The sequence below is a fragment of the Biomphalaria glabrata genome, chromosome 18 (genome assembly GCF_947242115.1).
Source record: "Biomphalaria glabrata chromosome 18, xgBioGlab47.1, whole genome shotgun sequence".
In the NCBI taxonomy this organism is placed as follows: Eukaryota; Metazoa; Mollusca; class Gastropoda; family Planorbidae; genus Biomphalaria; species Biomphalaria glabrata.
Window position 1 is genome coordinate 7,317,075 of NC_074728.1, and position 22,370 is coordinate 7,339,444.

Here is a 22,370-nt window from a genome sequence, read left to right on the forward strand (position 1 = left end):
GTGAAATGACATGGTAGAATGACATGGCGAAACGTCATGGTTGACAATAAAGTGGGAGAATTATGGTGGAATTTCAAGGGCAAAAGTCATCATTGTGAAATAACGCTGTGTAATGTGGTTTTTGTGAAATAGGCGGGTAGAATGTCATGATGGAATGTTATATTATTTGATTGGAATGAATTTTCAAAGTGACAATGATATGAGGTGGATTTTATTTTTTCTTAAAAAGAATTGCAATCATTACAATTTGTATGAATTTTGATACGAAATGGCTTGAATATAATCCTCAGGAGTCTTGTTGATTGTACTTACAGAAGTATCGTGAGTAGTGTTGCGGTTTTAATCTATTGTCCAATTTTAAGGGAGAAGAAGAACTTAACAAAAAAATCATTTTATATGAATACCAATCATTCCACTAAAATTAGTTACAATTAAATATAAATTAATTATCATCATATTTAAAAAAGTAGATCTTTAATTAGAGCTATTTTTCGTCTCAACACAATGGTAGGGGGAAGAATAAAATACACAAGAATGTCTTGAGTTGTCTTTCCCTGTTTGAAAGGTACATTCAGAAATAGTGTCCACATTCAGAGCCAGTCGCTGCATGTGATAGGGATACGGAATATCACAAGCATGAAATAAAAAGCGGAAAGAAAGATGAATAAAAGTTATAAAGAATGATAGAAGAATAAACAGCAAAACAAATGTATACATAAGTATAAAATTAATTAGTAATGTGTTTTGTTTTCGTAAGGTCAAGTTTAATGTTCAGTGTAACTATTTATGATATGTGCAAAGGTAAAATTATTCATCACATGCATCTGTCTGTATGTGTAAGTGAATGCGCTGATCAAATATGTGTGTGTGTGTGTGTATGATACGAGTTACAGAGCGTTCGTTTGTGCAGTACAGTGGTGATTGTATCTGCGTTTGCTACAGAGATGAGTGTATGTGATTGAATATGTTTGGTTGTATCTGCGACTCTGTGTGTGCTACTTAGATAAGTGTATGTGATTAAGTATGTATCTTTGACTCTGTGTATGCTACTTAGATAAGTGTATGTGATTAAGTATGTATGGTTGTATCTGCGACTCTGTGTGTGCTACTTAGATAATTGTATGTGATTAAGTATGTATGGATGTATCTGCGACTCTGTGTGTGCTACTTAGATAAGTGTATGTGATTAAGTATGTATCTTTGACTCTGTGTGTGCTACTTAGATAAGTGTATGTGATTAAGTGTGTATGGATGTATCTGCGACTCTGTGTGTGCCACTTAAATAAGTGTATGTGATTAAGTGTGTATGGATGTATCTGTGTGTGCTACTTAGATGAGTGTATGCGATTAAATATGTATGGATTAATATGTTCATATATGTGCGTTTTCTTTAACATAAATAACTAGCTATACATAGAATTAGTTTAAACACACCAATAAATGTTTACAACACAAACACCCCCCCCCTCTCTCCCCTCCCCCTCCAATCTTTGTAAAGAGCTACACGCAGACACACAGAGACGCCACTGTGTGGTACTTACCCCCATACTGGGTGCCGACTCTGCTCTTGAGGAGGTCCTCGACATCATCAATGTGTTTGTACTTGGCTGGGTGGTTGGAGATATTAAAGTTCATTCGCTGCCCGCTCCTGGAGAATTGGGAAAACATTTTTTCATTCCAGATTGGCAGACGAGAAGGGTTGGTGGGAAAATTGCAAGAGGCCAATAGTTTGACCATCTTTAAAAATTAAAGAGGTGCCGCTTGTAGAGCAGCAATATACAAATTGGGCTAGGGTTCAAGACTGTAATCATGTGCCCCCTCCCTACTCCCATGCCATCCTGGTTTGAGTGTTTCGAAAACCAGAATGAGTCATCCAGTACGACATTATTAGTGCATTAAACAGACAATAAAACCATTAAAAAAAAACTTCTTAAGAAAAAAGCTGATACGAAGTGCAATTGTATCTATTAGTTCGGATCAGTCGTGTCATTAAATTTGTAGTAGATCTAGACCAACAACAATAAATCTGTGCGATTAGAAACAGTTTTACCAATTGTTTTATATTTAGTGCTATTTCATTCTTTTAGCTTTCTCAATGCGCTATGATCCTGTCATTTATCTAGACCAGTTGAAAAAATGGGTGTAGGGAAGAAAGAAAAAGAGATCTGGGTCAATTTGTACTTTTTAAGCTTTTATAAAAAAAAATAAAAAAAGGTGGGGTGAAACGACCTGATATTGCATTCATGCCTCACGCCTCTTCAAGTCGCCATATTAATCACTCTGGTAATATATATGATATAAGCTTTGTGAATAGACATTTTATTTGTGGTAATTTCTTTTATGTCAGTAATAATAACGATATATCCACAATGCATGCTAAGTAAGAACTCGAAACATATACATTTTACAAATCTTACATATGTTTTGTCAGTATAGCAATGATTGCTGTAGGCCACAATGGGTTATGGGCCCTTGCCCCTTTAGCTCCTCTACTCCATGATTGTTACGCCACTAGGTACAGCCTTGTGTAGAACAGGTACATCAATATAGTGTAACTTTAAACGGAACTATTCTCTTTAAAAATAAAGATTCTGAAAAATAATAACCGTATTTGTATTTATATATTATTTTGCAGTGGCGTAGTTAGATTGGGGGGGGGGGGAGATGGAGAATTTAAACCCCCCCCCGTGCCCCACACTTGAGGGGGGGTAATGAGTGTTTTTTTACATTAATAATTAAATATTTCGCAAAATGCAGGGACCCAGAAAGAGGTCAAGCCACGGGGCTACGCCCCTGTTGTTTTGACAGGAAACGTTAGAAATTAAAATTAAAAAAAATAATAATAATAAAAATAATAAATTCATAACATAGGCTGAGAAACTGATCAACGCTGCGAATAGCATACACTGATTGCTATTCTGTTTTGGTCAAGACCGAAAGGGTAAATGACGACAGGCCACACGGACCTCATCGAGACACCGCAAAGTCAGAGGACCTCCTAAAGAGTCTAAAAACTAATTGGCGTATCTTTCGCGCCAAAAGTGTATACATTCATTATTTTCATTTCATGTCTGCAATGTTTTGAATTCCTATCTTAGAACTCGTCAAATCAGATATTAAATAGGCTCCAAACTGACCGATGCCCAGTACCAGAGGTTCATTTATAATAATAGGAGTCATTCGTTTGTGTGGTGGTCATTCATCATTACAGACAAGCGTCTCCCCACCCCCCCCCCTTATAACGTCACGAGCTGCCAGGGAAAACTTGTGTCCACTTCATGTCCAGTCCATACCTCACGTCATAGCTCTAGCCTGGACGTAGAATTGCAAGATAATGAAAAGCAAACATTCGACCTGATTTGTGGACTTAGCCTAAATTCGTTGTTGTTGTTGTTGGTCTGTTTTTGTTATCCTTTTTTTTTCTTTTATATTTTCTACCATGGTTCATGACAAACGAAATAATGTCGACTTTTGTAAACAAAAACAACAAAAACATTTTTTAAAAATACTTAAAAAAAAAAAACTACAAATCTTATATAAAGGGTAATTGTATCAATTAGTTTGGATCTGTCATGTATTTAAATTTGTAATAGATCTAATCTAACAACAATGAATCTACATCAGGGGTGGGCAACCTTTTTGTATCAAGGGCCGCATTAAAAAAAAGTTTGGGAATGGCGGGCCGCATATATGTATATATCTTAGAAAGATACGCTCGCTAACTGTGTAGAATGTCTTTTAATTCATATTTTACACTGTATTACAGTCACGTTTCTTTCTTTTTTTTTCCGAAACACTTCACGTTGAAAAATTACAACAAGAGTTAGCAATTTTGGAAACCAACTATACAATTTTTTAAATTTGCTGTTGTCTTTTTATATCACAATATCCCCACAAATATACAGTTGTACTTAATGTGCAGTATTTTACTTTTTACACTTGTGCATAATGTTCCGGAACTGTGGAACTATCTTACTACTTTTTAACCCCTGTGACTGCTGTCAAATTACAGTCAGACAACATTGACCAGTGATTATACTTGTTTAGTTTACACACAAAAAAATGTTTGCTCACTGAATGAGACAATAATATATGTTTCGGAAGTTAAATGTCGGGACCAGTGAAACCCTCCCTTGTGGAGGATCGCCAGATAATGCTGACCCAATTGTGCATACTAAATCAAGAGACCCGAACAAGACTCTCCAAAGACTTTTCGGAGAACTGCATAATCTGGAAACCACTGCGCGGTTCATCTCAAATATAGAATTACTGATCTGAACCCTCCAACATAAGATGAGAACAAAGAAGAAGAAGAAGAACAGATGTATGTGTACTCAAATAGTGTGAACAGCAGCAAAGTTTTTTTAAGTGTGGAAATACAGCTTCAGGCACCCATAAGACTCCCGTGGTAGTACTGACTGGAACTTCTCTTTGCTTGGAGTTATGTCCTCTGGAGCTAAATTAGCTTCTGCGAATAATGGTGAGCTGATGGTATTGAAAACTAGTTCTTGACGTCTTAAAATTTGCTTTTATAAATTGCACAATTAAGGAATCTTAATAAGTGTTGTATTTTTAATTATTTCACTAAAAATAGTTTCACCTTTCAGCAAAGGAAAATGACAAAAACTATTTTCTTTTGCTTGCCTGTAGAAAAGGGAAAGCCTGTTTGAAAAGTTTTAACATGCATTTATATTTCATATGTAAACAACCAATTGCAATAGTTATTATAAAAAACATGAAATCTGTCTTCCACCTTTCATTAGAAATACTGGTAACTAAGTCAATGTCAATCTCCTTCAAGTAACATAACAATTTCTTCCTTGAGATTTTATATCATATTAGCCTTTCCCATGCTAAACTAGCGGATACATTGGACATTCATTTTTTTTTGTCCATAATTCGGAACTACCCCTAGATCTAATAAATTTATTTACTATGTTACTATGGCCAGTAAAATGCTAAAATTTTATGCAGCTTCGTGCAAACTTTCCTGTTTAGAGTTTATGGTTGGGATATTTTTTAATTTTTTTTTTATTTTTCTCACTCAAACATCGAGCTCCATCAGTGTTACACTTGCCATCTTGTTCCAAGCCTACCCAACACTCAGAGATTGTGTCTTGAATCGAGTGTATTGATGTATAGTCAATACGCGTAATCTTCGTTTACTTAAAACTTTTATAATGAGACAGTTTCAATAATTTATATAGATATTTTTTTTTAATACTTGCATTTTTATATGTACATACTGTGGGCACACCTGATTTCTATAGGTGTCGGCGGGCCGCATAAAACACTTCAGCGGGCCGCATGTGGCCCGCGGGCCGAAATTTGCCCACCCCTGATCTACATGATTACAAATATTTTTACCAATTATTTTTGTTTAGCACAGTTTCATTTTTTTTTAGCTTTCTCAGTACGCTATGATCTTATCACTTGTCAGGACAGTTTGGAAAGGGGAGGGAGAGAAAGAATGGGGTATCGCTTTTTAAATGCATTTACTAAAAAAAAATATTGAACGACCTGAATTTGAACTCGAGAGCCTCCTCATCAGCCTCCACTAGCCAACACACTAACCAGTCCGCTAGAGAATTACTTATGAAAAAAGGTTTAATAGTTATATGTTGTTAGCTTCAAACTTTAAGTACTATTTCTTTCCCTTGCTCGAGTTACCTTACAAAATAATTAATTACCAATAGTAAATTGACTAATTGGTTAATTTTTTTTTATTTTTGTTTTGTCAGGCTTAAATTTTAGCATGATCCGAAATTAGCTGTGGGGAAAAATAACGTGTACAAACTTTTTACTAGACAGACAGTTTTATGGGCTGTTCCATTGTTCCAACTACGTAAAGTCTGTAATTATAAGTTTCAATAAATGAAAGGGCAAAGACCCAGGGTCTTTTCTTGTTGTTTAAGCGCCCTTCTCTGAATATAATTTCAGTGCTGTGTTAAAAACAAAAATGTATTTGTTACAAATTATTCCTGTTTCCTACTTTTAATCATTTCTCTTTTCTTTGTTTAGCAAATTAATAGTTCAAACGTAAAGCGTGATCAAAGGAAGATAATGAAAAATAATGAGGGATAATTTTAGTGAAAAACAAACACATACATAGAGAAGTCTTCTGTTTGCATTGTCAGTTTGGTTTCTTGTTTTAGTTTTCTGTACTTTAGTTTAGTCTTTCCTAACCCGGAAGTCGTCGCGGTTTTGATGCTGTAGAACCTGGACACGGATCTCAAAAACGGTTCTAACGATTTTTCTAGAAACTTAACAGTTGCTGTATATCACTTAGAAAAGAATTACTAGCTCGTTGGCCACACTGGGAAAACTATTGTTTCACTTTTATAATGTTTTGAAGCTAAAAACAAATCAAAAATACTTAAACATGGCTTGAGAAGTAGGTCTAGATCTAGATTTTAAAAAATCCGTCTTTAAAGGACTATCGCGATCGGGAATATTCAAAAGTAAGGAAAGAAAATAAATAGAATAATAAATTGCGTATTTTTTATTTTTTTTCAGTTAGGGCCACCCAATTCATTTCGCCTAGCGCCTCTAATTATCCAAGGCTGGCGCTGCTGTAGTATTATTGTATTCCCAAAATAAAACTTAGCATTTATGTCATGTATAGAATTTCACGTGTCAACGTTGTATCAGCCTCTGCCACCCCAATACACAGACAGCAGGCGTTGCAGCATTACTGGGCATATGCATAACTTAATACTGATTGTAAAAGATCAGATTATAATTACAGCTAACAAGGGACACAAAATATAGTTCTAATGTACGTTGTCTCATTCTACGGTTATTTCTCTGTAAGCCAATGAAAACGAATCTTTTATCTAATTAACGTTTTCTTGACATTAATCTACACATTTTTAGCGAACTAAAAAAAAAGGTCTTGTTTCTCTATTACACAACTTTTGTCAATGTTTTTTTTTTGTTTTTTAATGTCAAAAACAAAAGTTAAATAGCGTAGATTTCATTTAATTAGTCTGTTGAAACTGTAAACATTTTAATGTAACATGGTTTAGAATTCCTATGATCCGAATTCCAATCAGCAAAATTTAAACAAAAAGAAACAAACTTTCCCTAGGTTTCATGATGTATTCAATATTTTATGGTGTGTCCATTACCCAGAATGTTGTTTTATTAAATCCAAGTAGCATTATGAACAACAGGACGTTCAAGGGACGACATGCCATGTCATATTTCAATGACATTGTAAAGGACTAACGTGACGTCTTAAAGGCCTATATGGCGTTTTAAAGGACAAACATGACGTTTTAAAGGACAAAAATGGCGTTTTAAAGGGAAAACATGACGTTTGTAAAGGACATGTGATGCTTTAAAGGATAGCATGACGTTTAAAGGACCACAAGACGTTTTGAGGACCACTTAAGGTTTAAAGAAAAAAAAAATAACGTAACGACAATTCAGAGAATGGGCACTTAGAGACCAGTACAGCTTGAAGGCTTCGCGATGACGTCGCTTGATGTCAGAAAGAAAGAGAATGCAGAAGCAGAGCGTGAATGCTGGTATCCCTTGTTAATATGACTATCTATTTCATTAATGGCTATTGTATTCTAATTTTGATCTACATTATTCAATTGATTACATTTTTATGTTGGCCGTCGAGTTTATTGTTTACAATTTCGATGACATCATATCAGTGGGCAGGGTCCGAACCCCGTGACTATCCAATCCCCAGATTGACAGCTTAGAGCGCATACTACAAGACCAGGCAGCCAGTTTATGAATACTAAGAAAATAACCACTGGTCTTGGAAGAACGTCCAGCCAGAAAAAAAACAAAGAGAGAGAAGGTTTTAACCCATTTGTTTAAACCATCAATTAATTAGATCTATAACCTTCTTAAAACTAACAACAAGCAAAATTTTATAATACATTTTATAAGGGAAAGCAATGAAAAATCCCTGCCATATATCTCAATACTGCAAGTTTTATCCCCCATTTATTTATATTTTATTTTTAAATTTCAACTTGATTCGGTAGAGAACAGTGGAAGATACAACACGTGTAAAAGAATCCACCCAGACAGATGGAGGGATTTAATATTAGCTTTGTAAACAAGAAAAACATTAACAAATACTAAAAAAAACAAAAAAAAAATAATATGAATGGTAATTCTATCAATTAGTTTGTGTTGGTCACGATATTATATTTGTATTACATCTAGACTGACAATAATAAATTTGTGCGATTAGAAATATTTTTAGTAATTTGTTTTTGCTTAGCTTTTAGCTGTCTCAATGCCTTTTGATCCTCTCACTTTGTCTGGACCAGTTGGGAAAGAGGGAGGGACGAAAGGGGGGTACCTTGGTGAATGTTTACTTGATCGTTTTTTAAATGCATACAGTTTTGTTTCACTAAAGGTTCAAATATCTTCAAATGGGCTAATTCAACTTATCCCACCACATCAAATCAATTTATTTCCCTTATCCAAGATACCAAACAAAATAATTAAACACCTATAGTTAATTAATCAACTAATTGGTTAATTTTGTTAAATTTATGCTTGTGCTGAAAGGTAAAAGTATTTTTTTTTTAGAAATTTCAGATTAAACCGTGATTGGCTGTGGGAGAAATAACATGCACATAGCTTTTGCCAGACAGACAAACAGACAGACAGAATTGATGAAAGCTTTGTAAAAAAAAGAAAACAACATAGAGTAAAAGGTAGCATAATGTACTCAAAGGGCACTTACTCTAAGAAACTCTCGTACATGGCGTTGATGACCACGTGACACAGCTTGTACATGACCTTGCTGTGGCCGTCCCCGTCGTAGAAGAGGACCACGTTGTGGTAGTTGTAGTACTTGAAGATGGAGATGAGGCAGGAGCTGAGCTCGTTGTAGTTGGTGCCCACCCGGGTCAGGGTCTGATACATCTCCATTCTATTGGCCTTAAAGTCGCCGGCCATGGCGCCGCTCGTGATCTGTGAAACACATGAAAAACATGCAAAATAGAAAAAAAATACTTTAAAAAAAAATATATAGCTTATATTAAGTATATCAATTAGTTTGGATCAGTCATGTCATTAAATTTGTAATAGATCTAGACCAGTGATTCCCAAAGTGGTCTATATAGACCCCCAGGGGTCTACGAAAACTTTCAAGGGGTCTACGAAAGTGAAAAAACAAATTGGGGGTCCATGAGATGTCCAAGGGGGTCTATGATAACAGATTTCATATAAGCAGGTCGTGACCTTAATTTTTACATCCCGTTAATGTAATTCTTCACACTAAATATAATTTGTAACTTAGTTAATCGTTTAAATATTTATCCTGCTATTCAAATGAAAAATTGTTGTATTTAATTTCAATACTTATTAAAATAACTTAATTTTGTCTTCATGTAAATAATGTTTAGCAAAAAGAAATGTAGAATGTCTAGCGTTGATTATATAAAATTATTCATTCTTTCCTTGTCAACCAAGCGGTTACCGATTGCCTTTTTTATGACGATGTGAAAATAATTACGCTTGAGGATCATCTGCGACAATATCACCCTGATAAAAAGATATGAAAAACTTTTGAACATTCAAAGATAAAGTTCAGAATAGACCCACAAAATCTCTATTCAACATCATGTAGAGAAGATGGTGGTTTATGAGTCTTACAATATCTGTTCACTTATAGCAAAATAAGGGTGTGGTGGTAGTGGTTAAGCGCTTGGCTTCCGTAATTGGGGTTCTGGGTTCGAATCTCTGTGAATTTTGAATTTCAGGATTTTCAGGGCTCCCCTGAGTCCACCCATCTCTAATGGGTACCTGAATTATATTAGTAAAAGTAAAGGCGGTTGGTCGTTGTTCTGCCCACATGACACCCTGCTCGTTAACCGTTGGCCAAAGAAAAAGACCATTACACCATAACAATGTCTGAAAGGGGAAATTTACTTATTTATGACAAAATGCGGAAAACACCATAGGTAAAACATTGATTTTTACCAGCCGTTGTAGTTTTAAAACCTGTTTTTACACAAACCCACATCTGATATTATTAAAAGAATTTCTTTAAGCAACAATACAGTTCAAGGTTGCCTCGGTGGCATAAGTTATAAAATTAAAAGCTTCATATGTAATTCTTTGCAAACGACAAATATAAGTTTGGGCTCAGCAGCGTCTGACAGGATGTAGTGGTGCAAACTGCATTATGGTCGCCGGCTCCTTATTTTTCCTCAGGTTAACTCACAAATTCTTTCCCATGTTTGAGTTGCAAGACAGGAGAGTTTTGAATTCAGTTTTACTTCTGCTAGGTGGGTAGCCAGCCAAGACTTATGAGCCCTTCCTGCTCGAAGCTTACTGGTTGAGGCGACAGTCACTCGCCTTCGCTCTTTCTCTCGATAGTGATAACATCTTCGTGGACTCAATATTTGAGCAACACGTGAAACACAAGATATACACGAGAAACTGCTCTTTGCGAAAATTTCTACAATGATTCTTAAGGCCATTGTGTTTGGAGATTCCAGCAATACATATTGCTATGTTAATTGGTTTTGAATTTTATCAATAAAAAAGAGAGATCTCTAAAATCTCTAATATGTAGCTTTAAATTACTTTTTCACTTTTTAACTCTCTACAGATAGAAATTAGGAGGCGTTTTGGCTGAGCGGTAAAGTGCTTGGCTTCTGAACCGGGGGTCCCGAGTTTGAATTTTGAATCCTGTTGAAGACTTGGATTTTTAATTTCGGGATCTTTTGGGCGCTTCTGAGGCCACCCAGCTCTAATGGGTACCTGACATTAGTTGGGGAAAGTAAAGGCTGTTGGTCATTGTGCTGGCCACATGACACCCTCGATAATCGTAGGCCACAGAAACAGATGACCTTTACATCATCTGCTCTATAGACCACAAGGTCTGAGGGGAACTTTACTTTACTTTTTGTACAGATAGAAATTAGTTTTTAAAAAATGTTGAATTTCAAAAATTTGAAAGTTAAGCAGGGGTCTACCGAAAACCAGAAAACATGGCAAGGGGTCTACGAGACAAAAAAGTTTGGGAACCACTGATCTAGACTAACAATAATAAATCTGTTCAATATAGTTTTACCAACTTTTTTTTTGTTTAGCGCAATTTCATGCTTTTAGCTTTCTTAATACGCTCTGATTCTCTCATTTGTCTGAACCAGTTGGAAGGGAGTATGGGGACAAAGAACATGGTATATGGATGATGGCTTTTTAAATGTATTTATACAAACAAAAAAAGAGAACGACCTGAATTAGAACTCGTGGGCTAAAGCCTTCTCAGGCTTCTCAAGCCAACACGTTAGCCACTCTGCTAGCGAAAAGCGTATGAAAATGGAAGATTGTATAGTAATCAATTGTTTCTATTTCATGTTTGTGTTCCCTAAGCTTCGGATCGTCGACCTACAGAGGGGACTAATTCAGCTTTCACCACCAACACTTCAACCAAGTACTATTTCTTTTCCTTGTTCGAGATACCAAACTAAATAATTAATTAAAATAGTTTTTTTTTTTAACTAATTGGTAATTTTTTTTAAAATTAATTCTTGTGTTGTTAAGTAAATGAATTAATTGTGCAAAAGTTCAGCTTGATCCGAGATTGGGTGTGGGGAAAAAGCGTGTACACGTTTTAACCAGACTGACAGAGTTGATAATTAGTGTTTACTTTATATGAATCTAAGCCTTTTTCTTAGCAAACAAAACTGACATTGAAGAGATTGCTTCTTTTTAGAACCTTCTCTCTTTCGCTATTAATGACAATGAGAGATTTTTTTTTCTCATACTGGAAGCGAGTGTATAAATAGCTCGCAATTTGGTGTATCCGCTGTAGAGAATACCGGAAGCGTGGATGAGCTATGCATTCTAGAAAGCATGCAATAATTTGTATGCACTTTTGTCCGCGTTGTAGATTCCATTGTCTTAGCTTGAAGCACAACAGGGAGTTATATCTTCTTTAGTTGACAACGATGATTTTTTTCAATATGACATTGTTCATGTTGTTTTTTTTGTCTATTTTTTCTGCATTTTATTGGCAGCAGTGCTATAGTGTAATATATTGTTTATTGATCTTTCTATACTCATGAGTTTCTTTAGGTTCCATTCTATCCCCCCACATTTTACCGTATTGCTTCTTTTTTATTTTTCCTTGCATTATTTTTTTTAAATTTAAATTTTATTGTCTTTGTTGTTAAAAGAGTTACCTTTTCTATGTATACAGAATTTAAAAAAAAGAAGAAAATGACTGTGTTTAAGTCAAATAGATGCACTGGAAGGTCTCTGAAACGCTGATTTTGAGGTCATTTTCTGCATTTAAACAAAATTTCTATCAATTAATACTTGGAATATGTCCTCATTCTTAACCTGGTCGCAAACCAATTTCAAATAATGTGAACTCAAAAAATCCAACATCTAATAATAACTATGATGGCGAGTTTCAGGGCAATAAACACTGATGAAGAGATGCGTCTCCGAGTGTGTGAGTGTGTGTGAGTGTGTAAGTGGGTGAAAAGAGACAGACGTGAGTTAAATCTGCTCGCGTGCTCAAGAGAAATGATCTTAAACTTGTATGACACTAATCAGTGTTCCAATAGAGCAAGATAAAACACAAAGGCCTAACGTCATTTTGTCGGGAACACTGACTCTACAGAACACATGAGCAATGCTAACCTAGTCAATTTTTGTCTAGAAGCATTTCTTTAATCCTTTGATTTTTTTTTGCCCAAAATGGTATTAAATCATGTTTCTTTTTTCATGGAACCTGCTATTAATGAGTCTTTATTAATGTTCTCAAAAGCTCGTCGCAGTGGTGTAGCTAGAGTGGGTGGAGACGGGGGGTGGGGTCCTAATTCGAAAGTTCCCCCTGGCCCCCACTTGAGGAGGGGCGACCCAAATGAATGTTATATATTTTTTTTTTACATTAAATGATGCCGAATGTAAAAATGCAAGGGCCCCTAAAAAGGTCAATCTCTCCGGGCCCCCACATCTCTAGCTACGCTACTGGTCCGTCGTTGTACACTGTCCAGGACCAACCCTAAACCTTACTTGGTCTTGTTGACCATGGGATACATGGCTTAAGTCTCGAACTTTTTCATCACTTACCACTGGAATGTTCCAATAAAAAGCCTGTCTTGCTACCGGCGCCATCGAGTAGTCGCAGACTGGGCCGAAGAACACGTGGAGTTTACCTGGAATACAAACAAATAATACATTTTTAATGATAGCGATTTTACCTTGTGAACTTCTCTGTTGCTACCAAGTAATGTAAATTCGTCGAACACATAAAATATTTCAAACCTGTTTTGGACACAAATTTAACACATGAACGAACATACCTTGAAGAGGGGATAGATTCATTAGTTTAGCGCATACATTTTTTATGATTAAACTCCAAAAGGTCATGTTTCTTAGTGAATGCAGCGTTCATCACATTTATTTATTAACTATTACTTAGGCTGTTGAACAGTTGGTGGTATTTTTCCTTTAAGATATCAAACACAGTGGCTAATTACCTGGAATAAATCGACAAATTGTTTGTTTCAATAAATAATTGCGTAAAACGTTCAATTTAATCCGAGAATGGGTGTGGGAGAAATAAAGTGTACAGTTATTAAAGTTGACACAACCTCAATAATTAGCCATATCTCTTAATACTGGAGGATTGATTTTCCTTGTTGATATCAAGCAAAATAATTAACTACCAGTAATTAATTGGTTAATTGTTATATTGATTCTTTTTTTTTTTTGTTAGTCAAGGAAATTGTGTAAATTTTTACATTTGATCCTAGTATGGATATGAGAGAAATAAGGTGCTCAAAATGTGTATCAGATAGACAGTCAGAGTGAGTCGATGTGATCTCTGTTAAAACGTTTAGTAGTAAATGTAATTTTGACAAAACTTTCTATTAAAAACCAGAGCTGTTTAAGGACAACAAAACTAAGTCATTGGCTTACAAGACTGAAACATTAAAACGAACTAATTAGCTGATACCATTTCCATGTGTGACGAAACTTCAAAAGTTCTTTTGTTGTGCACTTTAGAAATCGCTGAAGAAATAGACACTTAAAGGAAGAAAACAAGTTGCCATGGCAACCCTTTTCGTTCTCAAACCAAATCTGTTTTAACCCGGTCTTATTAAAAGAAATAACATCCGGAATTTTTTCGTTGTTGTTGCTTGATATAAGCTCTTCGTGTCCCTGGCATTTCCTTGAAGCTTTATTGTTGCCATGGCGACGAACTATTGAACTTTTCAACATATTTTTGTTTGTTTGTCATATTTTCAGTTTTTTTTTTTTGTCACATTCCTATTGGTTTCCAAAGTCAAGGAACAAGCAGGTTGAAATTTCTCTACACCAGTGTTTCTCAAACTGTGTTCCTCGGAACCCTAGTGTTCCGCGAGGCCTGAATAGGTGTTACACGAGTTACTGGAATAATTAGCTTGTGAATACAGGCAGAGGTGTAGGGTTCATGGAGAGAACTGGGTTGATTACGCCCTGGCCCAATACTACTAGGGACTCACACTGTTCCTTTTTTTTAAAGGATAGTCGCCTATTACTTGTCAGAGAAAGTGCAAAAATTTAGTCTCATGACACCGTCACTTTTCAGAGGACGTGCCAGCAGTAAGTGTCATGACACCGTTACTTTTCAGAGGAGTGCCAGCAGTAAGTGTCATGACACAACAGTAAGTGTCATGACACCGTTACTTGTCAGAGGACGGGCCAGCAGTAAGTGTCATGACATTATCACTTGTCAGAGGACGGGCCAGCAGTAAGTGTCATGACATTATCACTTGTCAGAGGACGTGCCAGCAGTAAGTGTCATGACATTATCACTTGTCAGAAGACGTGCCAGCAGTAAGTGTCATGACACTATCACTTGTCAGAGGACGTGCCAGCAGTAAGTGTCATGACACTATCACTTGTCAGAGGACGTGCCAGCAGTAAGTGTCATGACACTATCACTTGTCAGAGGACGAGCCAGCATTGAGTGTCGTCGTGACACTCTTAATTGTAACAAGTAGTTTTATTAATTGTAAAATGTGGGACATAAATTGGAAAGTATTTTTGTTAATCTCCTAATTCTAAAAGCATGACTTCATTGGCTTTAGTTTCCAATCATACCTTTTAGTTTCTTCGGGAAGGAGAGAGATGGACTACAATCAAATTCTTCAAGCTGGGTCACCAGTACACCGCAACATGACTTAATTACACGAAGATTCAGATATATGCATCTTTCTCTCTTTGCCTCAATATCTCTTTCTGCAGCTCTATCTCTATACTTTTTTCTCTCTCTATGTCTCTCTCACCCCATCTCTCTTTCCCCTCTTTTTTCACTTGCTCTCTCTTTCTTTCCTTCTCTAACACTTTTTTCTTTTTCACTTTATCTTTTCCTCTCTTTCTCTCTCCTCTTTCTCTCTGCCCCTCTCTCTTTTTGCACCTTTCTCTTTCCCTATCGTTCTCTTTTCATATATCTCTGTATCTCTGTCTCTCTTTCACCTTGTGAAAGTTAATCATGGTTGGTCTACTTCTTATAATGATTATAGGCCAGGTCTCCGCTGATGACGCCCATGAAAGTATAGATTCTAAATGTCCCATTAAAAGTGTCGTAGATAATTGTCCTGAAAATTACGTATGTCATTAGCTCATTTGAACACAATTATCAATAATTAGGCTTTAATGAATAGGAATAACTTAACGCTAAGCAATGAAAGCAAAATACCATTGAGTTTGTTGTTTGTTTTTTAGCGGCCCCCGTAAGGGGAAAAAGCCGCTATTAGGTTTGTGCAAAATGTCCGTCTGTCCGTCTGTCCGTCTGTCCGTCTGTCCGTCTGTCCGTCTGTCACACTCAGATCTTGAAAACTAGAAGAGATATGAAAAATATTATTTCATCATTAAATCCGGCTTGAAAAGTTTAGGTGCAACGGCTACTTTTGGTTTTCTAAAAGCAAACCGTTTAATTTAGAAAATTAATTATGCAAGCGATTTTTTCATAAAAATACACCAATTCTAAAACAATTACGTAAATGTAAGGGAGGCAATGTTACAATATGCTAACAAAGATGGACAATTTTTGTGTATTTTCAGTATCACTAAGTCAAATATATTTTTAAAATGTACAGGAAATGTTTACAACAAATACAAATAATAGTTAAAGACGTTTTTTCTGGTCAACTAGCTGCTAAAATTAAAAGAAAACATTTCTGTTTGTTTATAAAGGCTAATAATGCACTTTGTATGTAAATATCACGCACATTTTTTTAAATGGACTTTTTATGCAGCGATTTTCGTGCAGTAGCGTAACGTCGCAACATGATCAGTTGCTAAACCAATTCCTTAAACTTTTTTTAAAAATCAGATTTTATTTATTTTTTGTTTAGTGCCCCCATCCGAATAAAAGAAGCTTATTTTTGTGCGTTTTGTCTGTTGGTCGGTCTGTCCGTCACGATTAGATTTAAAAAACTAGAACTCTAAAAGCTATTGAAAATCTGATTTACCCTTTAATGTTCCTCCCATAACATCTCAATAGTTTTAAGTATCTAAAATTGATTGTTCCGGATTTTTTTGTGCAAAACTAATCAACGCCAACAAATGTTTGTTTGCTCTTCTAACTTATATTACATTCAATTTCCATGCTTAAACGTTGCAAAAACACATTATCAATAATATGTTGTTCCGTTTTTTATGTAAATAGCATATTAATGCTAAATCATAATCTCTATACTGACTTATATTTCATTAAGTGTAAAAATGTTCCGGATATTGTTTTATAAAACATGAATTATGCCTAATGATTGTTTGAAATCGCATAAGGCTTTTAAAAAAAGTAATTTACTAGAATTGATTACTGAAAATTACTTTTTAGACATTTAATTTTCTTGTAAAACATAACATAGAAGTTTTGTAATCGATAAAGAAAGTTCCGGATTTTGTTTCTTACAAATCGTCGCCAGAAATTTCCGAATTTATTTAAAAATCTACTAACGCCAAATAATTGTTTGAACTCTCTCTTCTAATTAATAAACAAATAATCTTCTCATTTACGAAATAATGTTTTTACGGATTTTTATGAAAAATATTTTAACTCACTACTCTCTTACAGTACATTTAACTTTCTACCTAAAACATTAAAAAATCTAATTATCGTTAATATTATGTTCCGATTTTTAAGGAAAACAGAATCCAAACACCAAAGTAAGGTATGAAAATCTCTCCACGTGGCTGTAGTACATCTAATTTTTATACGAGACCATCCAAAAAATTTAATTAACGGTATTACATTTATCTGAAATTCTCTTTTTCTTTTACTATTTATACAAACATCCGGAACAATCTATTATATAAACTTTTCAATTGTGTTCATACCTAAAAATTATTGCGATGTTTTGAAACGTAAAATAAAGGTTAATCAATTTTTAATAACTTTTAGTTGTTTTTTTTATATCAAGATAACGGACAGACCGACTGACAGACAAAACGCAAAAACAATGTGGCTTTGATCCATTTTAAATAATATCTATTAGAACTCAGTGCACCAATGTCTATGAACCCTCGTTAAATATCTCGTGTAAATAAAGACATTTTTTTTTATGGTACCGGTACTAGCCTATTGTGAGGTAATGGAATTTTTTTTCTTTGACGTCATATGAATGAACTCTTTAAATGTAATGTTAAAAGAACGCACTCGGTGCACCAATGTCTATTAACCCTCGAAAAAATTGCTTGTATTAATGAAAACATATTTTAGTCTAACTAAGCCGTGTGACGTAGTGTTTTTTTTTTCCTTTGACGTCACATGGAATGAATTCTTTAAATGAAATGCTAAAAGAACGCACTCGGTGCACCAATGTCTATGAACACTCGAGAAATGGCTCGTGTTGATAAAGGTGATTTTTAGTCTAGCTAGGCCTTGTGACGTAGTGTGTTTTTTTTCCTTTGACGTCATATGGAATGAATTCTTTAAATGAAATGCTAAAAGAACGCACTCGGTGCACCAATGTCTATGAACACTCGATAAAAGGCTCGTAATGATAAAGGCGATTTTTATTCTAGCTAGGCCGTGTGACGTAGTGTTTTTTTTTCCTTTGACGTCATATGGAATGAATTCTTTAAATGAAATGCTTAATGAACGCACTCGGTGCACCAAAGTCTATGAACACTCGATAAATGGCTCTTATAGATGAAGGCGATTTTTAGTCTAGCTAGGCCGTGTGACGTAGTGTTTTTTTTCCCTCTGACGTTATATGGAATTAATTCTTCAAATGAAATGAAAAAAGAACTCGGTATAGTAATGTTTATTAAGCCTCGTTATGTGACTCGCGTTTAAAAAAGGAATGATATCTTGATTTAGATCTAATCTAGATTTTTTAAACTAGATCTAGATTTTTATTACAGTATATCTAGATCTGGATTTATATTCTAATTAAAATTATTTTAGAGTCTAGATCTAGAATTTCTAGATCTAGTTTAGACTAAAATAGACTAGATTAAGATGTAGAATTTCAATTTCTAAACTTAAAGTGTAAAAAAAAAAGTGTAGATTTTCATTTCCAAACGTTTTGATCAATATTGTAATGTTTTAATATACTAAAACTAATCTACTATTTTTTTATTAAATTTAAATTTACGGCAAATGAATCTTTGAAACATTATTACTTTTGACCATCGGATGGCTGCCTGGTCGTGCGGTTTGCGCGCTGGACTGTCGTTCAGATTTATGGATGGCCCAGGGTTCAAACCCTGCCCGCTCCCATCCCCCGTCGTCCTGCGGGAGGTTTGGACTAGGAAGTAATTATCTTCAACTCTGAAGGAACATCCGAAACGTGTAAAACATTTTACATCAAAATTAAATCACCTCTTGAATATTATTTGCGAATATGCAGATCCGACAGGGATCCGACTTCAACGGGGGCCGCCTCTGAGTTTGTGTAACACAAACTCTCTTTGTAATCTTGTTTTTTTAGCGGCCCCCGTAAGGGGAAAAAGCCGCTATTAGGTTTGTGCAAAATGTCCGTCTGTCCGTCTGTCCGTCTGTCCGTCTGTCCGTCTGTCCGTCTGTCCGTCTGTCCGTCTGTCACACTCAGATCTTGAAAACTAGAAGAGATATGAAAAATATTATTTCATCATTAAATCTGGCTTGAAAAGTTTAGGTGCAACGGCTACTTTTGGTTTTCTAAAAGCAAACCGTTTAATTTAGAAAATTAATTATGCAAGCGATTTTTTCATAAAAATACACCAATTCTAAAACAATTACGTAAATGTAAGGGAGGCAATGTTACAATATGCTAACAAAGATGGACAATTTTTGTGTATTTTCAGTATCACTAAGTCAAATATATTTTTAAAATGTACAGGAAATGTTTACAACAAATACAAATAATAGTTAAAGACGTTTTTTCTGGTCAACTAGCTGCTAAAATTAAAAGAAAACATTTCTGTTTGTTTATAAAGGCTAATAATGCACTTTGTATGTAAATATCACGCACATTTTTTTAAATGGACTTTTTATGCAGCGATTTTCGTGCAGTAGCGTAACGTCGCAACATGATCAGGTGCTAAACCAATTCCTTAAACTTTTTTTAAAAATCAGATTTTATTTATTTTTTGTTTAGTGCCCCCATCCGAATAAAAGAAGCTTATTTTTGTGCGTTTTGTCTGTTGGTCGGTCTGTCCGTCACGATTAGATTTAAAAAACTAGAACTCTAAAAGCTATTGAAAATCTGATTTACCCTTTAATGTTCCTCCCATAACATCTCAATAGTTTTAAGTATCTAAATTTGATTGTTCCGGATTTTTTTGTGCAAAACTAATCAACGCCAACAAATGTTTGTTTGCTCTTCTAACTTATATTACATTCAATTTCCATGCTTAAACGTTGCAAAAACACATTATCAATAATATGTTGTTCCGTTTTTTATGTAAATAGCATATTAATGCTAAATCATAATCTCTATACTGACTTATATTTCATTAAGTGTAAAAATGTTCCGGATATTGTTTTATAAAACATGAATTATGCCTAATGATTGTTTGAAATCGCATAAGGCTTTTAAAAAAAGTAATTTACTAGAATTGATTACTGAAAATTACTTTTTAGACATTTAATTTTCTTGTAAAACATAACATAGAAGTTTTGTAATCGATAAAGAAAGTTCCGGATTTTGTTTCTTACAAATCGTCGCCAGAAATTTCCGAATTTATTTAAAAATCTACTAACGCCAAATAATTGTTTGAACTCTCTCTTCTAATTAATAAACAAATAATCTTCTCATTTACGAAATAATGTTTTTACGGATTTTTATGAAAAATATTTTAACTCACTACTCTCTTACAGTACATTTAACTTTCTACCTAAAACATTAAAAAATCTAATTATCGTTAATATTATGTTCCGATTTTTAAGGAAAACAGAATCCAAACACCAAAGTAAGGTATGAAAATCTCTCCACGTGGCTGTAGTACATCTAATTTTTATACGAGACCATCCAAAAAATTTAATTAACGGTATTACATTTATCTGAAATTCTCTTTTTCTTTTACTATTTATACAAACATCCGGAACAATCTATTATATAAACTTTTCAATTGTGTTCATACCTAAAAATTATTGCGATGTTTTGAAACGTAAAATAAAGGTTAATCAATTTTTAATAACTTTTAGTTGTTTTTTTTATATCAAGATAACGGACAGACCGACTGACAGACAAAACGCAAAAACAATGTGGCTTTGATCCATTTTAAATAATATCTATTAGAACTCAGTGCACCAATGTCTATGAACCCTCGTTAAATATCTCGTGTAAATAAAGACATTTTTTTTTATGGTACCGGTACTAGCCTATTGTGAGGTAATGGAATTTTTTTTCTTTGACGTCATATGAATGAACTCTTTAAATGTAATGTTAAAAGAACGCACTCGGTGCACCAATGTCTATTAACCCTCGAAAAAATTGCTTGTATTAATGAAAACATATTTTAGTCTAACTAAGCCGTGTGACGTAGTGTTTTTTTTTTCCTTTGACGTCACATGGAATGAATTCTTTAAATGAAATGCTAAAAGAACGCACTCGGTGCACCAATGTCTATGAACACTCGAGAAATGGCTCGTGTTGATAAAGGTGATTTTTAGTCTAGCTAGGCCTTGTGACGTAGTTTTTTTTTTTTCCTTTGACGTCATATGGAATGAATTCTTTAAATGAAATGCTAAAAGAACGCACTCGGTGCACCAATGTCTATGAACACTCGATAAAAGGCTCGTAATGATAAAGGCGATTTTTATTCTAGCTAGGCCGTGTGACGTAGTGTTTTTTTTCCTTTGACGTCATATGGAATGAATTCTTTAAATGAAATGCTTAAAGAACGCACTCGGTGCACCAAAGTCTATGAACACTCGATAAATGGCTCTTATAGATGAAGGCGATTTTTAGTCTAGCTAGGCCGTGTGACGTAGTGTTTTTTTTCCCTCTGACGTTATATGGAATTAATTCTTCAAATGAAATGAAAAAAGAACTCGGTATAGTAATGTTTATTAAGCCTCGTTATGTGACTCGCGTTTAAAAAAGGAATGATATCTTGATTTAGATCTAATCTAGATTTTTTAAACTAGATCTAGATTTTTATTACAGTATATCTAGATCTGGATTTATATTCTAATTAAAATTATTTTAGAGTCTAGATCTAGAATTTCTAGATCTAGTTTAGACTAAAATAGACTAGATTAAGATGTAGAATTTCAATTTCTAAACTTAAAGTGTAAAAAAAAAAGTGTAGATTTTCATTTCCAAACGTTTTGATCAATATTGTAATGTTTTAATATACTAAAACTAATCTACTATTTTTTTATTAAATTTAAATTTACGGCAAATGAATCTTTGAAACATTATTACTTTTGACCATCGGATGGCTGCCTGGTCGTGCGGTTTGCGCGCTGGACTGTCGTTCAGATTTATGGATGGCCCAGGGTTCAAACCCTGCCCGCTCCCATCCCCCGTCGTCCTGCGGGAGGTTTGGACTAGGAAGTAATTATCTTCAACTCTGAAGGAACATCCGAAACGTGTAAAACATTTTACATCAAAATTAAATCACCTCTTGAATATTATTTGCGAATATGCAGATCCGACAGGGATCCGACTTCAACGGGGGCCGCCTCTGAGTTTGTGTAACACAAACTCTCTTTGTAATCTTGTTTTTTGTTGCTTTTTCTTTCGAAATTTATTATTTCTTTAATCGCCAAATAGTACAGAACAGGAGATTCGAGTTAAAGATTAATGAAAATATGGTAATAAAAATTACACAATCTATAGCTTAGGACTCCTAATAAATATTTAGCATTGACATACAAAACCAGGAGTTTTAAAGGGCCCCAAAGGAGCCTAAATAAAATAGGGTCTAAAGAAAGCGCT

At 34.6% G+C, this 22,370-nt stretch overlaps 1 protein-coding gene across 1 annotated transcript in view; it reads right to left on the bottom strand.

Annotated features, from left to right (window-relative positions):
• Positions 1-407: 407 nt before the first annotated feature.
• Positions 408-22,370, bottom strand: part of LOC106067519 (atrial natriuretic peptide receptor 3-like) — a 109,065-nt gene continuing 87,102 nt past the window's right edge. Inside the window, exons 2-5 of the mRNA XM_056017604.1 lie at positions 13,018-13,160; positions 8,723-8,952; positions 1,542-1,648; positions 408-415 (exon numbers count right to left, since the gene is read on the bottom strand). Of these exons, the coding sequence (XP_055873579.1) occupies positions 408-415; positions 1,542-1,648; positions 8,723-8,952; positions 13,018-13,160 (488 nt within the window). The remainder of the gene's footprint in view (positions 416-1,541; positions 1,649-8,722; positions 8,953-13,017; positions 13,161-22,370) is intronic.